We start from the raw sequence: 20,027 nt of genomic DNA, 5'->3' as shown, positions 1-20,027 counted from the left end.
GTTTTGGGGGCTTCTATGTTTCTAAGAATATTTCCATTTCTTCTATGTTGTCTAATTTGTTGGCATATAATTTTTCATGATATTCTCTATCCTTTATATTTCTGTGGTGTTGGGTGTGATTTCTACTCTTTCATTTCTGATTTTCAGTTCTCTCTCTTTTATGATGAGTCTGGCTAACAGTTGATCAGTTTTGTTAAACTTTTCAAAGAACAGTTCCCAACTTCATCCATCTGTTCTATTGTTTTTTTGTTTGTTTTTAGTTTCTATTTCATTTATTTTTGCTCTAATCTTTATTATTTCCTTCATTCTACTGACTTTGGGCTTTGTTCTTCTTTTTCTATCTCCTTTAGGTAGAAAGTTAGGTTGTTTGTTTGAGATTTTTCTATCTTCTTGGGGTAGGCCTGTATTGTTATAAACTTCCCTTTCAGAACAGCTTTTGTTGTACCCCAAAGATTTTTATTTATTTTTTTATTTGTCAGAGAGAGAGCGAGCGAAAGTGAGCACAGGCAGACAGAGTGGAAGGCAGAGTCAGAGGGAGAAGCAGGCTCCCCACGGAGCAAGGAGCCCGATGCGGGACTCGATCCCAGGACGCTGGGATCATGACCTGAGCTGAAGGCAGCTGCTCAACCAACTGAGCCACCCAGGCGTCCCGTACCCCAAAGATTTTAGACTATTATGTTTTCATTTTTATTTATCTCTGTGTATTTTTTTAATTTCCTCTTTGATTTTTTTATATGACCCTTCATTGTTTAGTAGTGTATTACTTAAGTTCCATGAATGTGCTCTTTCCAGATTTTCCTTGTGGCTGATTTCTAGTTTTACAGCATTGTGGTTGGAAAGGATGCATGGTAAAATTTCAGGATTTTGCATTTTCTGAAATTTGTTTTGTGGCCTAATATGTGATATGTTCTGGAGAAGGTTCATGTGCACTTGAAAAGAATATGTATCCAGTGTTTCAGGATGGAATATTCTGAATATATTTGTTAAATCTGTTGGTCCAATGTGTCCTTCAAAAATCACTGTTTCCTTGTTGATTTTATGTTTGGATGATCTATCCATCGATGTAAGTGGCATGTTAAAGTCTCCTACTACTATTGTATTACTATTGTTTACTTTCGTTTTTGTCATTGTTTGCTGTGTATTTGGGTGCTTCCATGTTGGGGGCATATATACTTACACATATCTTCATGGTGGATTGTTATGATTATGATTCCCTTTATGATTCTATGTCTTTTTTTACAGTGTTTGTTTTAAAGTGTATTTTGTCTGATATAAATAATACTACCCTTTCTTTTCACTTCCCTTTGCATGATAAATGTTTTTCCATCCCTTCGACTGAAAAGAGTATCTTGTAGGTAGCAAGATGGGTCTTGTTTTCTTGTCCATTCCATTACCATGTCTTTTGTTTGGAGTGTTTAGTCCATTATTAGTAGGTGTATGTACTTCGTGCCATTTTTAACTTGTTTTATGGTTGTTTTTGTAGTACTTCTCTCTTTTTTTGTTTTTTGTTTTTTTCTCTTGCTTGCTTCTCTCACAGTTTGCTGGAATTTTTAGTGACATACTCAGATTCGTTTCTCTTTATTTTTTGCATATCTATTAATGTTTTTTTATTTGTAGTTTCCATTAGATTTACCTAACTTCTTATATACACAGCAGATTATATTAGGTTGATAGTCACTTAAGTTTGAACCTATGATAAAAGCACTAAAATTTTATTCTTCCTCTCACCCCCAACATTTTAGGTATGTGATATCATACTTCATACCTTTTTATTTTGTGAACCCATGCATGATTTTTTTAAAAGATTTTTATTTATTATTTGACAGAGATTACAAGTCAGCAGAGAGGTAGGCAGAGAGAGGGAGAAGGAAGCAGGCTCCCTGCTGAGCAGAGAGCCCGATGCGGGGCTCGATCCCAGGACCCTGGGATCATGACCTGAGCCGAAGGCAGCAGCTTAACCCACTGAGCCACCCAGGCGCCCCCCATTGAATGATTTTTATAGATATACTTTTGTGCTTCCTACTTTCTTAGTCCTGATTATGGTCTTTCCTGTCCACTCAAAGAATCCCCATTAACATCTCTTATAAGGCTGGCTGAATGGTCATACCTTTAACTTTTGGTTGTCTGGGAAACTCTTTTTCTCCTTCTATTCTGAATTGTAGACTTGCTGAGTAAAGTATTGTTGGATGCAGGAATTTTCCTTTTAGACTTTGAATATATCATGCCACTCCTGTCTCTCTGTGATATTTCTGCTGAAAAAAAATCAGCTGATAGGCTAATGGGGTTTTCCTAGTATGTAAATTTCTTTTCTCTTGCTGCTTTAAACATTCTCTTTTTTGCTACATTTTGCCATTTTAATTACCACATGTCTTGGTGTGGATCTCTGTGGGTTGTTTTGTTGGGGGTTCTCTGTGCATCTTGGATTAGGGATGTTTTCAGCTTCCCCAGATTAAGGATGTTTTCAGCTATTTTATCTTCAAATAAATTTTCTTCCCCCTTATCTCTCCCTTCTCCTGGGATCCCTATAATGTGAATGTTATAACACTTGATGGTATCATTGAGTTCTCTTAATCTGTTTTCATTTTTATTAGTCATTTTTCCTACTCAGCTTGATTGCTTTCTATTACTTTATCCTCTGGGTCACTGATACATTTTCCTGCTTCCTCCAGTTTACTATTTATTCCCTCTAGTGTATTTTTAATTTCAGTTATTGACTCCTTCATGTCTGATTGATTCTCTTTTATGTTTCTATCTCTTTGTTGAGAGTCTCACTGAGGTCCTCTACTCTTAACTCCAGTGAGTATCTTTATGATTATTACTTTAAATTATATTACTGGGGGCACCTGAGTGGCTCAGTGGGTTAAAGCCTCTGCCTTCCGCTCAGGTCATGATCCCGTGGTCCTGGAATCAAGCCCTGCATCGGGCTCTCTGCTCAGTGGGGAGCCTACTTTCTCCTCTCTCTCTGCCTACCTCTCTGCCTACTTGTGATCTGTCTGTCAAATAAATAAATAAAAATCTTTTTAATAAATAAATAAATAATATTGCCCAGCCTATTACTTATTTCCATTTCATTTAGATCTCTTGCTGTGATTTTGTCCTGTACTTTCATTTGGGACATATTCTTCTGTCTCCTCATTTTGACTAGCTCTGTGTCTGTTCCCATGTGGCAGGAATATCAGTTGGGTCTCCTGCTCTTGAAAGCAATGGACTTAGGAAGAAGGGATCCTGTAATGCTCTGCAGTGCAGTGTCTCTTGTGCACCAGAAATTGGTGCCTCGGGAGGATCTCGTGTGTGTATTGCGTGCTCCCTATTTCTGTGGTAGAGCCATGTTTGCCCTCAGTCCAGCTGTCTGCAGTGGCTCTCTCTGAATATCTCAGGACTTCATCCCTGTGCTGTTAGCTATGTTTGGGGTCATGTTGGGCTTGAGCTGAGTCAGGCTAGGCATTTGCCGGAGCTGTGGTAGCACTGAACTGTAAGGTGCTCTCACTGTGTTTGTCCTCTAAGAAGCTTTCATTGGTGAGTGGGGCCTGAAGTCAGACCAGATGTCTGCCCCCAGCCCACTGCAGGGGTCTGAATCAGACAAATGTGTATGGTTATCTTCCCCTCTCCCTGGGACAGGCGTCACTTTGGAATGGTGCTGGCCTCGATCAGGGATGATTGCACAGTGTGAGGCTAGTGGCACTGCGTTGGAGGGACTCCTGCTAAGGGTGGGTCTACAAGAGAATGTGGGTGGGTAAACATTGTTATAAAATTGTGTGCTGGTCTGCTGCAAGAGGGGACCTATGGCCTGGAGAACTGCCAAGGGCAGGTCTGTGGAAGAATACAGGGGTGGGGCATGAGGTGCCAGCAAGGTCATGGCTGCTCTGCTGTGGGAGGGGAGCTGGAGCCACTTTAGAAAAATGCCTCACCAGAATGGAGGGGGGAGGTTTGAGGAACAGTGTAAGGGCAGGGTGTGCTGTTAGTAAGCTAGGCAGGAGTGTCCAGGCTGCACTGGTTCCTGAAGGTGTCTATGTATTTAGTCTGGGGGTCTGGGAAGAGAAATGGTGCCTGCCAGCTATTTTCTCCTGGAAGTCATCCAAAGATCCCTGCCCCTACAGTACATGCTCTGAGATTGTAAATAAAACCTCCTTCCTGTGTACACCAGCCATTTTTCAAACTGCTGCTTCCATACTGTATATTGGTGGGGCTCTTCATTGTGATTTATCTTTAAGGGTGGGAACTACGTTTTCTGTTGCTCTCCATCCATTGCAAAGTCGAAACCACTATTCCAGGTGTTGAGCCCCATTTAACTGCAAGAACTTAAAGTTAGGCCCATCTGGTTTTCAAAGCCAGTGTTGTGGGGATTCATCTTCCCAGTGCGGCTCCCCCTTGCCTGGGATGGCTGATGAGGGGTCTTTTCTTTTCCCTCTCTGTGCCTGTGGTGTCTCTCTCTCCTAAGGATCAGTTTGGCTCCTGGCCATGTCTCTGCACCTCCTATCCTTTTCAATGTGGCCTCTTCTCAACAGTTAGCTGTGGAGAGTCCATTCTGCCAGTTTTCAGATTGCTTACTGGGTTATTTGCCCTGATGTGGGTGATTTCTGTGTATTTCTGTGGGACAAAGTGTGCTTAGGAGTCTCCTATTCTGCCATCTCTCATTGTGGTTTTGATTTGCATTCCCTGATTATTAGTGATGTTGAGGATTTTTTCATATGTGTGTTGGCCATCTGTATGTCGTCTTTGGAAAAATGTCTTTTCATGTCCTCTGTGCATTTTTTAACTGGATTGTTTGGGCTTTTGGTGTTGAGTTGTATAAGTTCTTCATATATATTTTTGATATTAAGCGCTTATCAAATATATCATTTGCAAATATCTTCTCCCATTCAGTAGGTTGCCTTTTGTTTTGTTAATGATTTCCACCACTGTGCAAAACTATTTATTTTGATGTAGTCCCAATAGTTTATTCTTGCTTTTTTCCTCTTTGTTTAAGGAAACATATCTAGGAAAATGTTTTTATTTCTGGTATCAAAGAAATTACTGCCTATGTTTTCATCTAAGAATTTTATGGTTTCCAGTCTCACATTTAGGTCTTTAGCCCATTTTGAGTTTATCTCTGTGTATAGGGTAATAAAATTGTCCAGTTTCATTCTTTTGCATGTAGATGTGAAGTTTTCCAAGCACTATTTTTATTTTTTAAGGGAGGTGCAGGGACAGAAGAAGAGGGAGAGAGAGAATCTCAAGCAGACTCCATGTCCAACATGGAGCCCAACTTCGGGCTTGATCCTGCAGCCCTGAGATCATGACCTGAGCTCTGAAATCAAGAGTCAGATGTTTAATTGACAGAGCCACCCAGACACCCCTAAAAGCACTAAGTTTTTACCAACCCCCCACATTTATGTATATTATGTCATACTTTACATTTTTTAAAAAATGTATCCTTTGGCTTATTTTTATAGATATAATTGATTTTATTCCTTTTGTGCTTTACCTCTATATTGGTTTTATAAGTGATTAATCTACTTTTACTAAATGTTTGCATTTATGTGTGAAATTATTTTCCTTTTATAGTTTTCTTACTCCTGATTATGGCAGTTTTTTTTTCCCCCACTTAAAGGATGCCCATTAACATTTCTTATTAAGTCTGATTTGCTGAATAGAATATTCTCAGTTGTAGGTTCTTTTTTCTTTCAGCACTTTGAATATGTTATGCCACTTTCTTCTGGCCCATAAAGTTTCTGCTGAAAAATCAGCTAATAGGTTTATAGGGTTTTCCTTGTATATATTATTTTCTTTTGTTGTTTTTAAAATTATCACTACGCTTTGTCATTTTAATTATTATGTGTGGACTGCCTTGCATAAATTTTGTTGGGTGCTCTCTCTGCTTCCTGGGCCGGAACGTCTCTTTCTTTTCTCAAATTAGGACAGTTTTCAGCTATTATTTTTTCAAATAAATTTTCTGCCTCCTCTGTCTCTTCTGAGATCCTTATAATGCTTATGTTACTACACTTGGTGACATCACTGAGTGCCCTTAACCTATTCTCATTTTCTTTTTTTTTTTTAAGATTTTATTTATTTATTTGAAAGAGAACACAAGTAGGCAGAGAGGCAGGCAGAGAGAGAGAGAGAGAGAGAGAGGGAAGCAGGCTTCCTGCGGAGCAGGGAGCCCGATGCGGGGCTCGATCCCAGGACCCTGAGGTCATGACTCAAGCCGAAGGCAGCAGCCCAAACCACTGAGCCACCCAGGCGCCCCCTATTCTCATTTTCTATTATATTTTTTTCTCTTTGCTTTTCAGCTTGGTTGCTTTCCATTACATCTGTCTTCCAGATCACTGATCTGTTCTTCTGCCTCCTCTACTCTGCTATGGATTTCCTCTAATGTATTTTTCATTGCAGTTGAGTTCATCTCTGCCTCGGTTTTATGTTCTGTATCTCTCTATGGAATGTCTAACTGAGATCTTCCACTCATTTTTCAAGTCCAGTAAGTATCCTTATGACCATAAATTTGAGTTGCCTAACAAGCATATTGCTTATTTCTATTTCATGTAGCTCTTTTGCCGTGGTTTTATCATGTTTTTTCCTTTGGCACTTACTCCTCTGTCTCCTCATTTTGTCTAACTCTGCTTTTCCCCCCTATGTATTATAGAAGTTAGTTACATATCTTGATCTTGAAAGTAAGTAGTGGCCTTTTGAAGAGGAGGCCTGGTAGTACCCAATTATGCAATGCTCCCTGTTCATCAGAGTCAAGCATTTCAATTGGCATCTCTTTTCTGGGTTGTGTGAACCCCACTATTGTGGCTGAAACATGTTTCCCTATAGTTAGATCCATTGCAATGGTCCCCTTTGCCTGTGTTATGTGCACCAGACAGTGTTTGGTCCCTGTGCTGTTAAAGGGACAGTCTGCTGAGGGCTTGTAGTTAGGTGATGTCAGCATTCAAACCAGAAGCTTCCATCAGCCCATCTGCTGGGGCTGTAGTTGCACAGAGCCATAGGGCATTCTCCTTTCTTTGTCCCTGAGAGGCTTTGTTGGTTGGTGGAGCTTGCACTTAGATCAGATGCCTGCCCCCAGTCTGCTGGGGCTGCCATCTCACTGATCAGCAGGGCACTCTCACTGTGTTGCCAGCCATAAGGTTCAGCTGTTGGGACTGTGGGCACACTGGCATGTGTGGATGTCTTCTTCTTTCTCCAGGGCAGGAGTCACTTTGGAGGGATGCCTTTGGAGTATGGCCAGTTGGATTGGGCATCTCTGCAGGGGAATGCAGGGGCAGGGTACTAGTTAACAAGATAGGTGGAGAGCATTCATCCTGCTTCCTGCAAGTGTCTGGCCAGCAAGGTTGATTGGAAGCAGGGAGGAAGAGAAATGGCACCCATCACCACATTTGTTCTATAATGATCTCCTTAAGATCATTGCCCCTCCAACATACAATCTGAGATTAGTAAATAAATTTTCCTAACTGCCCTAGGCAATTTCAAACAGCTGCTTCTATGCTGTGTCTCAGCAGGATTATTTGTTTTGTTGGCTCCTTAAAGGTGAAGACTCAGTTTCTTATTGTCCTCCAGTTCTCCAGCTTTCCCAGAGCAAAACCTATTGATTTTTGAAGTACCAGAGTTAAGCCTTGCTGATTGTAAAGACTCATGAATTTAAGTCCCACTAGTTTTCAAAGTTAAAATATTACAGAGACTTCTCTTTCCAGTGTGGGTCCCTCATGCCTGGGGTACCTGGCATGAGGCCTGATCTTCTGGCTTCCTGTAGTATCTTTCCACTTTGTGGTTAGTTTTCTGGGATTTGGGTTCCTAAACTTGTCTCTGCCACTCCTACACATTTCAACGTGGCCCTCTCTCTATGCAAGTCCATTCTGCTAGTCTTTGGATCACTTTCAAAGATAGTTGCACAGATATAGCTGTTATCTCAGTGTGTCCATGGTTGAGATGAGCTCAGGACCCTCTTACTCCACCATCTTCCCAGAATTGAATCAACTCTGGAGTTTTAAATATCAAGTTTTTCTAAGGGAAGGTATACATAGCCTCTGCTGATGATTCAGGAATTAATTATAACCCCTCTCTGAATGTGGTTCAGGCAATCTAAAACACTGGTGCCCTGCTTATTTAACTCTGAGATAATTGTGGGTTTTATGTTTGAGCAGGAAAAAGTGAAGCAAGAACTCAAATACTTACGAGATCAAGAAAGCCATAAGATTAAAAATCATTTTGAAACTCTAAAGAACTTAGAAAATGAAATCTATGTGCATGACTTAAAAGTAGATGCTTTGCTCCTGGAAAATGAAAAATTGAGAAAAGTAAGTTCAAGAACACTTCACTTTGCATGATGGTTTTGGTTAGTTGCCTAGACCTATAATATAGTTACATGAGAAAGGGAGACTTAAAACATTTGAAATAAAGACTAAGTACATATAAAATAGTGCACAAATCATAAGTGAAACACTAAGTGAATACACACAGGTAACCAGCACCCAGATCTAGAAACAAAGCATTAACAGTATCCAGATATCATCTATGTTCTTTCCTGCCACTAACCTCCCCACAAAGTAAAGTAACAGTATACTGGCTTCTAACACCAAAGACTAGTTTTGTCTGTTTCTGAACATCATATGTATGGAATATTACAGTATGTACTCTTGCTCAATACTGTGTTTGCAAAGTATATCTTTATTATATTGAATGCAGTTATAGTTTGTTCAGCCTTGGTTCCATACATAGTATTCAAGTGTATAACTATACTACAATTTACATACTCTTGGAGGGGGGTTACAGAATTTCTAGCTGGGGCTATTATGAATAGAGTTGTCATGAACATTCTAGTACATGTGTTTTCAGGAACATATGTACATAATTCTGTGGGGTATACCCCTCAAGTGGAATCACAGAGCCATAGAAATGTGGACAATCCACTCTTGTGCACAGTGCCATCTCCCAGAGAAATTTCAGATCACTCCTAGCAGGGTATGTGAGAACACCACTGGTTCCACATTATTGCCAAACTTTGGTTATTTATTTTTTTTTCCTACTTGACCATCTGGAGAGTTTGTAGTGGTATCCCATTGTGGTTTTAGTTTGCATTTTCCTGATGATCAAATGAAGCATCTATTCATGTGTTGGTGAACATTTGTATACATCTTTGTTTAGTACCTGTTCAAGTGTTTTGCCCATTTAAAAATTTAAGTTGTATGTCGGTTTTGCATTGATTGTATCATTCTTTCTTTCTTTTTTTTTTTTTTTAAGTAAACCACAGTGACCTCAAAGTATCAGTGTATCCCAAGTGTTTTGCATAATGGCTCACATGGAAAAGGGACTCAGGCCCATGTTACCCTCACAGTAACCTTTAATGTGGGTAATATATATTATGTCCCTTTTATAGATGAGGAAATCAAGGTTCTACATTTTTAATAACTTTTAACAGCTAGAAAAAGAAGAAGTCCCTTGGCAATAAGACTCTAAGGGAAAAATCCTTTTACCTGTTTGGGTACTCTTTTTCATCAGGTCAACTGCAACAGTTATACACCAATATCATGTGTTTCTGGTAGAATTAAAATGGCATAAGTGGTACTAATGTACTTTGAAAAAGTAAATGTGCTCCAGAGTCTGGGTACCAGCATCACTAACCTGCACATGTGTAATACATCTTCTTTCTTCTAGCCCTTGCAGCAGTCTTATAAGGCATTTCGTCTACTCATGGAAATATTCCACAAGATTATCTTCCTGTCAAGATGACATAGATAATTTATTAAAATACTTGGAATTTTTATTGCTACTTTGGTAATGGATAAGCAAATGGATGACTTTGTGAAAGACTGATTCTATAAGTTCTGTTTTCTAGTTTATTGTCCATCTACTAGGTCCTGAATAATGCTGTTTATCTTATTCACTCCCCACTCTGTTCTACTGGTTACATCCCTTCTCTCAGCAGACATTTTAAGCACCCACTGAGTCCCTAGCCTTGGGGAAGTCTCAGTGAATACAGAGATGGGTAAGACACCACCCCAAGTCCTTAGGAAGCTCATCATCTAGCTAAGGAAATGGGCAAATAAATGGAAAAATTAAAATTCAGTATGTTTACACATTTGAGAGTTATGGGAAACCAGACAAGTCTACAAACTGTAATTCACATTCAAAGAGGGGGCAAGAATGTCATCTTCGATGTGGCCTGCAGAGGTTTTCATGCTGGTTTACTACAAAACTAGCCAAGTCACACAGACTGACACAAAATCAAGGGCCCATAAGTAGACCCTATAACATGCTTATAAACAATTCTATGTCTTCTGTGGTAGTAGTAGTAGATGCAATTTCTTTTTAAAAAAAAAAAACCATTTTACAGCATTTCAAAAAAATGAATTTATTTATTTGACACACAGAGAGAGAGAAGGAGGGAGAGATATCACAAGTAGGCAGAGAGGCAGGCAGAGAGAAAGGGGGAACCAGGCTCCGCACTGAGCAGAGAGCCCGATGAGGGGCTCAATCCCTGGGACCATGACCTGAGCTGAAGGCAGAGGCTTAACCCACTGAGCCACCCAGGCGCCCCCTAGGTACAATTTCTAAGATTTTTGTTTTAATCAGTAATTTATAGTATTTGACTATTTCCCTCTTGAAACAGAATCAATGCCATTTTTATATCCAAAGCCCATGCTTTCAAAGTTCCCAGAGACTTTAGCGTTTAGTATTCCTGAGCACTGGGTGGTCAGAACAGAAAACGATGAATTTAATACCCAAACCACTACTACCACCATCACTCAACCCAGTGAAACATCCGAATGGAGTGAGCAATTCTGTGGGGTCTCCAGACTTGATAACTCCTCTCTCTGAGGTCTTATGCTGAACCCCTCCAGTCTAGAAGCATGGCTGCCTTGGTACTTTTCCTGCACATACATTTCACAACACAGAACACTTTTTTGTTTGTGGGCACATTGCATTTAGGCAGAATACCTTTTAATATCTTTTTGTGGCAAATTGTGTTCAGAATGCCATGTTTTGTCAGGTGCTTAAATGCTTATTGAGAACCCAGATCCTTTCTCTCCTTCACCAGAATATAGCCTGGACAAGGGCTCTTCTCGCCACTGTTAACCTTTGTACTGAGAGCAGTCAGTGGCATGAAGAATCAATAGATGTGTGCCAAATGACTGCATGGATAATTTACGGTAACTAAACTGCTTAAAGCAATCATATGTCTTTCATTTTCAGTATATTGAATATATGAAGAACAAGATAGAACAGTACAGAAAAGAAGAAGATGATCTCAAGTCCACATCAAGTGAACTGTCTTGTCAATTGACAGCTCATCAGAGTAAGTAATATATCATGGGTGATCTGAACATATAAAAAATAAGTTTTTTGTTTTATTTAAATAAATTTACTGACTTGCATACAATAAATAAGTCCATCTACAGTTCATGAGTTTTAATAAATGTACATGCCACTGTAACCACTGCTACTTCAAGCAAGATGGAGAACATACTATCCCTGCAAAACTTCTCACATCCCTTTGTTGTTGGTTTCCCACTCTGCAGTGCCTGGAAACCATCTTCCCTTCCCTCATTCCTTCCCTCTCCCATTTCCTCTCCCCTTCCCTTTCCTTTTCTCTCCCCTTCCTTCCTTTCCTCCCTCCCTCTTTCTCTTTCCTTCATTTTTTTCTTTCCTTCTTCCTTCCCTTCCCTTTCCTTCCTCCTTATTCTTTCTGTCCCCTTTTCTCCTCTTTCCCTCTCTCTCTCCTTCCTTCCTCCCTTCCTTCCTTCTTTCATCTTCTTCCCTTTCTTTCCTATTTTATTTTTATTTTGAGGGATAAAAAATGTAAGATAGCATGAGAATAGGGGGAGGAGCAGAGGGGAAGGGGGGGGGGGGAAGAACCTCAAGCAGACTCCACGCTGAGAATGGAGCCTGATGTGGGGCTCAATCTCACACCCTGAGATCATGACCTTAGCCAAAACCAAGAGTTGAAGCTTAACCATCTAATCTACCCAGGTGCCCCGATCTGCTTTTTTTTTTTTTTCAATTTATTTATTTTCAGAAAAACAGTATTCATTATTTTTTCACCACACCCAGTGCCCGATCTGCTTTTTGTCAATAAGGATTAGAAACAAATGGAATGATGAAATACACTTATGTACCTGGATTCTTGCACTCAGCAAATTTTTAAAAATTATTTTTTATTATGTTGTTAGTCACCATACAGTATATCATTAGTTTTTGATGTCATCTTCTAAGATTTATTGTTTACATATAAAACCCAGTGCTTCATGCAAGAAGTACCCTCCTTAATACCCATCACCCAGCCAACCCATCCCCCTAAGCCCCTCCCCTCTAAAACCCTCAGTTTGTTTCTTGAGTCCACAGTCTCTCATGGTTTGTCTCCCCTTCCAATTTCCCCCTTTCATTTTTCCCTTCATCCTCCTAATGTCCTCCATGCTAGTCCTTATGTTCCACAAATGAAACCATGATAATTGACTTTCTCTGCTTGACTTATTTCACTCAGCATATTCTCCTCCAGTTCTGTCCATGTTGATAGAAAAGTTGGGTATTCATCCTTTCTGATGGCTGGGTAATATTCCACTGTGTATATGGACCACATCTTTATCTATTTGTCTCAGCAAACTTTTTTTTTTAGATCCATTCATCTATCATTGCCTTGCTCCTTTTTATAGCTCTGTAGTTGTATTCCATTATGTAGATGTACTATATTTTGTTTATTCATTCACCATTTGAAGGACATTTGGATTGTTTCCAGTACTTGGTTACTACTTGGTTACATGTATTTTTGTGAATATTTGTTTTCATTTCTCTTGGGTAAATACTGAGGTGTGGAATTGCTAGAGTCTCATCCCACTAGCAACAGGATACTCCACTCTTCACCAACATTTAAAATTGTCAAAACACTTAACATTTAAGCCATTTTAGTAGGTATATAATGGTATTTTGTTGTGATTTTTATTTGCATTTCTCTGATGACTGATGCTATTGAGTATTTTTTTCATGTGCTATTTGACCACTTGTATATCATCCTTTATGAAATGTCTTGAATCAATTATCTATTGCAGCATAACAAATTATTACAAATCACTTACTTTGCTCCTCAATTGGTCATTTGGTGGTAGAAATCACTCATGTCTTCTCTACATGACATGAGCTGGGGCAACTTGATGGCTGGGTGTAATTCAGCAGCTGGGTCTGGAGTCATCTTCAGATACATCTACTCACTCAGTGTGACTGGTGTTGCTGCTGACTCACAGCCAGAATTTCCATGTAGTGGCTTGGCCCGCTGCGTTTCAAAAGAAAAGATCCCAGGTACAAGGGGAGGGGACACAGATGCCACCACTAATGGGAGAGGTGTCAATGTGATGTTGTGGGAAGAGCATGTGGGAGGGAATATATTGGGGGGCTATCTCTGGAAAAGTCTGCCCCATTTTTGTCCATATCTTTTGCTCATTACCTTGTGTTGTGTTGTTGAGTTAAAATCTTTGTGTATTCTAGAAATGAGTCCTTTTTCAGTATGAGGCTTCTCATTTTCTTTATATTGTCCTGAAAGAGCAAAAGTTCTTCCTGTGAGTAAAGTCTAGTTTATTTATTTCATCTTTTAAGGGTAGTACGTTTTGTGTTCTAAGATATTTTCACCTAAGCCAGGTTCTCCAAGATTTTCTCCTATGTTTTCTTTTGTAAGTTTTTAGTTTCAGCTCTTATGTCTAGATCTCCAATTCAAGTTCAAATTTTTATACAGTGTGAGGTAAGAGTTGAATTTCATGTTTTCTCTCATGTATATCCAATTGTTCTAGCACCATTTTGAAAAGCTTATCTTCTTAGCATTGTACTACTCCAATGACGTTTTCAAAAATCAATGTTATAAGTCTGTTTCTTATTCTGACTTTATACCAATACCACACTGTCCTGATTACTTTCATGCTCAATCTGGATGTCAGGTAGTGTAAGTTCTCCATGTTTCTGGTTCTCTTTTACAATGACTTTGGCTATTATAGGTCCTTTGATTTTCTTGTAAGCTTTCAAAGACAGCTTATTTGTCTATAAGTACACGCCTGCTGGGATCTTAATTGGGTTTCTATTGAATCCATAAATCAATTTGAGAACTGACATCTTAACAAAATAAAATCTTGCAATCCAAGAACATAGTATACATCTCCATTTATTTGGAACTTATTTTTCACAGCAAGATTTTACAGCTTTTAGGTGTTATATTAGTGGTCCTCAAGACCGTCCTTAGGCTCAATGATCAGCTAGGATTCACCAGGCTCAAGTTGCTACACTTCTTGTCCATTATAGTGAAGGATATGGAGTAAAACTAGCAAAGGGCAAAGGCATATGAGGCAAGTGTGGAGGAAACTAGATGCAAAATTGCAAATTGCCACCTGGTGTAGTTGCACAGATGCATTTAATTTCCCCAGTAATGGTACGTGACAGCACCTGCAAAGTGGTGCCACGAAGGGGCCCCTGGACTTCGGCATCCAAGGTACTTACTAGAGGCCGTTGGTCATGAAGATGTGCAGTGCCTGTGAAAACTCAGCTACTCAAGGTGTTCATGTGTTTCTTTTATGCTATTAGGATGGTAAATTGCACCAACTCATTTTTGAATGTTAAACCAATCTCCTGAGATAAAACCTGCTTGTTCAAAAGCTATTATTGTGGGGGCGCCTGAGTGGCTCAGTGGGTTAAAGCCTCTGCTTTCGGCTCAGGTCCTGAACCCAGGTTTCTGGGATGGAGCCCCTGCATCGGGCTCTCTGCTCAGCAGGGAGCCTGCTTTCCTTCCTCTCTCTCTGCCTGCCTCTCTGCCTACTTGTGATCTCTGTCAAATAAATTTTAAAAAAAAGAAAGAAAGAAGGAAAAAAAAGCTATTATTGTATTTATATATTGCTGGGTCCAATTTGCTAATCTTTGTACAGATTTTTGTGTCTGTGTGCAAACCTGCTTTGTTTTGCTTGCACTTAGGTCTGGAAAGTACCCTCCAGCAGAAAGCCAGGTGATCGTTAAGGCTTGCCTCATTTGTCACCCCTCCTTCAAGTGTCCCATTTCTGTGCTGCCCATTCTCCAGTACCTGAAAACTGGATATTAAAACAGATATATTCAGGGTACCTCTTTGGCTTAGTCAATAGAGCATGTGACTCTTGATCTCAAGAATGTGAGTTCAAGTCCCATACCAGGCATGAAGCCTACTAAATTTAACATATTTCCTCCTTGTTTACAGTGAGTGGGCAAGTCTAATTCAGTTATTCTGTCATTTTGGGAGTGGAAATTTTTAGATAAGCAATTTTTGAAAAACAAATAGCACTACTTTCATAAAAATTTTCACATTTCTGTAACCCTTGTATTTCAAAAATCTTTTATTTTAGCGGAGTATTTGGATTTGTGGGATGACTTTCATGCTACAGTTAAGGTGAGCTTTTTTTTGCCTCCATAAATATAATATTCCTAATAATAATCACCTACCTAATGTTTGTGTGTATGTGTGTACCTGTGTGCCTCCATAAGGTAGGGGGCCAGGATTGGGGGGATCGACAGTGTTAGTACACTCATCATATCTTAACATGAGTGCTCTGTATTGTTTAAAAAAAAAAAACAACAAATTCACCTGAGTAAATTTTAAACATCTTATTGGCTCTGTTCAATGATTCATGAATCAGGCAACATCCCAGCTAGCAGATTAAAAGGTGCTCTGAGGAGCTATACAAGAGGCTGAAGGGAGCTGGAACCTGGTAGTTATACTAAGCACAAAAAGCAGGTTGATTATTGCAAGATTAGTTTCCTTTAGGGGGTGGCAGGGATTATTAGGCAGATGACCTAACTGGTGCTGATGAGGTGGTTCCTGATAGACTGGTGTAAGATTCCATTTCTGAGAGAGCCAAAACTGTAATTAAATCGATTCTGTTTGGTGACGTGAGGCTTTGCCTAGGTGACTCCATTTGGAGCTGTTGTCTTTTTAGCGGGGCCAAATGTCACTAAAATCTTAATCTTTTGGGACACTGTCTTCCTCCACCCCACCTCCACCTGCAAACACAAATCGCACACACACTATTTTAGGACAGATTTGTCAGGTCTGAAGTCCATCTGTCCTCCATGTTTTACCTGCCCTGCTCCTCTCACCGCTCTCCCCCCTCCAAAGGCTGCTAGGTGGAGTTTAAATCCTGGCTTTGCCACTCTCTTGAGTATTTAAAGTTTACATATGATTCTGGCTCAGACTTTAACCTTTTCCAGATGAGGCTACTGAGGTTCACAGTTTAAGTAACTTTGCCCAAGACCAAACAGTTAATGAACCTATGGGGATTTAAAGCTCAGATCTAGCCTGGTTCCAAAGTTTTTTCTCTTCAGCTGTAAGCCATGCCGATTATGCCCTGAAGTTCCATGCAGCTCTAAAGGTGAGCGGGCTTCTTATTCAGCCCCCATCCCTGCCAAGGTTAGAGGTAGTGAGCATTCCATTCAATTGTCTCATTTGCTAATCTGTTTTCTTCTGAGATCTTCTACAGAACTTTGTAAATGCGATATGGACATTTATTTTGCATGAGTAATACCAATTTTACATACATATTTTTGTCTTAGGTATGATTCACTCAATGTTTTTATTTATTTGGTTGGAATTTATATTCACACATCCCAAAATATTATTTTTTTAAAGGAACTGGTAAGCAGTGGTGATGAGATTTTGCAAGAAATAAAAAACCTAACAACGAAGCTGAAGGAAAGAGATGAAAACATTGAACATATCAGCATTTGGCTAGAAGGGAATCTTGACGAGTTGCGTGATCTTATGGAACAGGAATCAGAAACAGACCTCCATAGTAAGTAACTTCTCAAAGCTTTGGGTAACAAAGAACCTCTTGTTATTTTACTGTAGCCAGTACTATCAAAAAGGCATTTAAAAATCTAACCAAATAACGTCATTATCCCTAACAATCCTTCCCCCATTTATGTCACATTCACCTAAACATTTCTCATTTGTGGGGTCAAATGTGGCAATGCAGCAGTGTTGGAGAAATGTCCAAAAGAACTATGAGAGAACCTAACTGGGGAAGAGACTTGACCCTAGTTAAGGAATGGGGAGAGGGCTCTGAAGGACCAGAAATTGAGCTGAAAGCACAAGGAAGTTTTCTGGCTTCCTTAACTCCTCTTATTTCTGTTCCTGGAGCACTGGCACTGTGGGGCTTTGAAGGTAGGTGGGCCTAGGCTCAGATATTGGCTCTGCTTATTACATGTTATTTAATCTCTACTCCCCAGTTTCCCTGGTTGTAAAATATGGATAGTTAACTGCAAGTTATAGAGCATCAGACCCAAATTAGGCACTCATCAGATCTCTTGAAATCTAGCACCCTCCTCTGGGAGATGATAGTCAACCGCAGCTCCTTGGATTACCTGACCATCTCTGAGCCACCTGTAATCTAGCTTTTGGATTTTCCCTGTTGAATGGCTGTGCTCAAGGATGGAACTTCTAGGGGCGCCTGAGTGGCTCAGTGGGTTAAAGCCTCTGCCTTTGGCTCAGGTCATGATCCCAGGGTCCTGGGATCGAGTCCTGCATCGGGCTCTCTGCTCCTCAAGGAGGAGAGCCTGCTTCCTCCTCTCCCTCTGCCTGCCTCTCTGCCTACTTGTGATCTTTGTCTGTCAAATAAATAAATAAAAATCTTTTAAAGGATGGAACTTCTAGAGAAGGCCTGATCTCTTCCAGCTCAACAGCTCTTACTTGTCCTCTTCTGGACACCATCTGTCACTGCAGCTGTGCAGATCCTGGCCCTCTCCTTCCGGAATGCTGCACCAAGCTCCAGAAGCAGATGGAGCACCTTTGAGCCTGGCAAGAGAGCAAATGCTGCAGTCACTAAGCTGAATAAGACCCGGTCCCTGAACCTCGATGTGCATACACTGAGAGAACAAACAAGGAAAGAGCATATATAAGGGATTCCTTCTAGTGAGTGGCTGTGAGAGGATAAAGAGAGGAACCTCCAAGCTTTTTTTTAAGTGTTGGGAATACATAGGGATGTCTTCCTGAGAGGGCAATAGATGTGCTCTGGCCGAGGACTGCGATAGCATGGCTGAGTGGGTATGTGCTGGGGATTCCGACTGGCACATGTGGAAGACAGGCTTATCAGACCTTAAAATGCCAGATTTATCTTGAAAATGAAGATCGTTAACTTTTTGCCTTAACATTCCTTCTTGCAAATAAAAGGTAAACAAGCTAACTCTCAGTGTGTATTCCTAAATCAAATAGTAACTGAGAATAGATTATTTTTTAAGAAGTATTAAAAATAATTGTTTTAAAATTCTAGAAGTCCCCAAGTCTTATATAACAAGTTACAGATAAATAACTTGTGTATTAACCAAATATTTTCACTTGATATGTGCAGTACAGAAAACTTTTTTTAAGGTCAAGGGATATTTTAAAAGAAATAACAAATTTGTCTACATTGTCATCACCTTTTTACTATGGTGATGAGGACCTGAGAGTTGTATTTTGATCATTTAATTCTGGAAAAGAAACATTAAGGCAGAATCAAAATTTCAGTAAGGTAATTTTAAAAGTTTGCTGAAAAATTGTCAAAAGGTCTCTTGAAAAAATTAAGCATCTGAACTAAGAAGAGTTTTCTCTAGAACTAAGAAGAGTTTTCTCTAAACTCTAAGAAGAGTTTACCATACTCTCAAGCATTAGAATCACCTGTAAGAGGTTTAAAAACATCCTTCTGCTCAGCCTGTACCCTAGGCCAATTCTAAATCTCTCGGAGTGGGACCCAGGCATGTTTTAGACCTCTCTCCAGTGGGCTCCAATGGGTCGCCAAATCTTGCAAACGAACAGTTTTAGACAAATAAATAACCATGTAATTGTTAAATTTATCAGTTGACCCAAATCAAAATATTTTGACCTTTAAATTACCTATCCAGCACTGGTTAGCAAAATAATTACCATGCACTATAGCAGTGAGAATTGTAATGCCCTATAAGGACATAAGTTAAAACTGAACAAAGCTGAGCCAGGACAAAGGTGATTTGTTTATATGTTTAATAACCACGTTTTAACAGATCATTTAGTAACATTAGCAACCACAGTTGCTATGATTTGTTCTGGTCTTGTTCTTAAAGCAAATGAAAAATGCACATACCTATTTAAGTATTCCTGAGAATCTTTGCATTTGAAGAATTATAATTACTTGCATGGTTTTTCCTCTTGCACACACATTTTTCTGCTAGAATAGGAAATCAGAAAAGATAATTGTTAAAATGGCTCCATTTTAACAATTGTCCCTCCATGTGGAGGGACAGATATGGTCCTGGTAATCAGATACATGGCTCCCTACACCTCCCTCCCCTGCCACACCACGTCCCAGATTACACAATTGTCCAGTTGAGGATTCTTTGGGAAATTTAGAATTTTAATGCACACTAATAGCCACCCAAACTTGTGTGACATACACAGAATTTTTGCATTTTATTTTTACTCTTACAGAAAAGAAGAAACAAATCCGTATCAAAAAAGTCCATCCCCCGGTGGTTGAATGTACTATGAAAAACATTAACAAAGAAAAGCTAACAAAATAACTTGAAGGCTACAATTGCTGTGAATTTAAAAGGCACAAACAAAACTATAAAACAAGTGAGTGCACTTTCTTTCATATTTTGCAATGGTCAATGGATGTCCTAAGTTTAACAAACCTGCATAATCCCCACTAAATAGAATCTGTAAATAACCTTCTAAACAATACAAATGGAGAAAATGGCCAGATTATTAGGTTAAGTGCCAAAAAAAACTTATTTTGCTCCCACATGGATCTCTTAAAGGGTTCCGAGCATAAAATCCACAGCACACCCATTAATAACTAACCACAGAAAAACTGTATCTTGTATATATTCTGTATTTAGTTTTAGAAGGTATCAATTTTAAGATGCATCCTAATTCAGAGATGTCACAATGTGAAAAAAGTTTCAGGATCAACATGGCATTGTCTATATATCCTTCAAAAATGAGATCAAAGAGGAAGGGACTATGTGAATACATGTATTTATTCATTTGGACTACTTAAGTCTGAATTATTTCCACAAGTAGTGTGGCAAAATACAATTAAATGTCA

At 39.5% G+C, this 20,027-nt stretch overlaps 1 protein-coding gene across 1 annotated transcript in view; it reads left to right on the top strand.

Moving 5' to 3' along the window:
* Positions 1 to 20,027, top strand: part of CCDC175 (coiled-coil domain containing 175) — an 84,687-nt gene that overhangs the window by 49,057 nt on the left and 15,603 nt on the right. Inside the window, exons 16-20 of the mRNA XM_045070086.1 lie at positions 8,118 to 8,270; positions 11,167 to 11,269; positions 15,315 to 15,358; positions 16,595 to 16,757; positions 19,406 to 19,552. Of these exons, the coding sequence (XP_044926021.1) occupies positions 8,118 to 8,270; positions 11,167 to 11,269; positions 15,315 to 15,358; positions 16,595 to 16,757; positions 19,406 to 19,497 (555 nt within the window). The 3' untranslated portion in view covers positions 19,498 to 19,552. The remainder of the gene's footprint in view (positions 1 to 8,117; positions 8,271 to 11,166; positions 11,270 to 15,314; positions 15,359 to 16,594; positions 16,758 to 19,405; positions 19,553 to 20,027) is intronic.

The sequence above is a fragment of the Mustela putorius genome, unplaced genomic scaffold, assembly GCF_011764305.1.
Source record: "Mustela putorius furo isolate JIRA1106 unplaced genomic scaffold, ASM1176430v1.1 tig00000129_pilon_pilon_pilon, whole genome shotgun sequence".
Lineage (NCBI taxonomy): Eukaryota > Metazoa > Chordata > Mammalia > Carnivora > Mustelidae > Mustela > Mustela putorius.
This window is presented reverse-complemented; position numbering and strand designations above follow the sequence as displayed.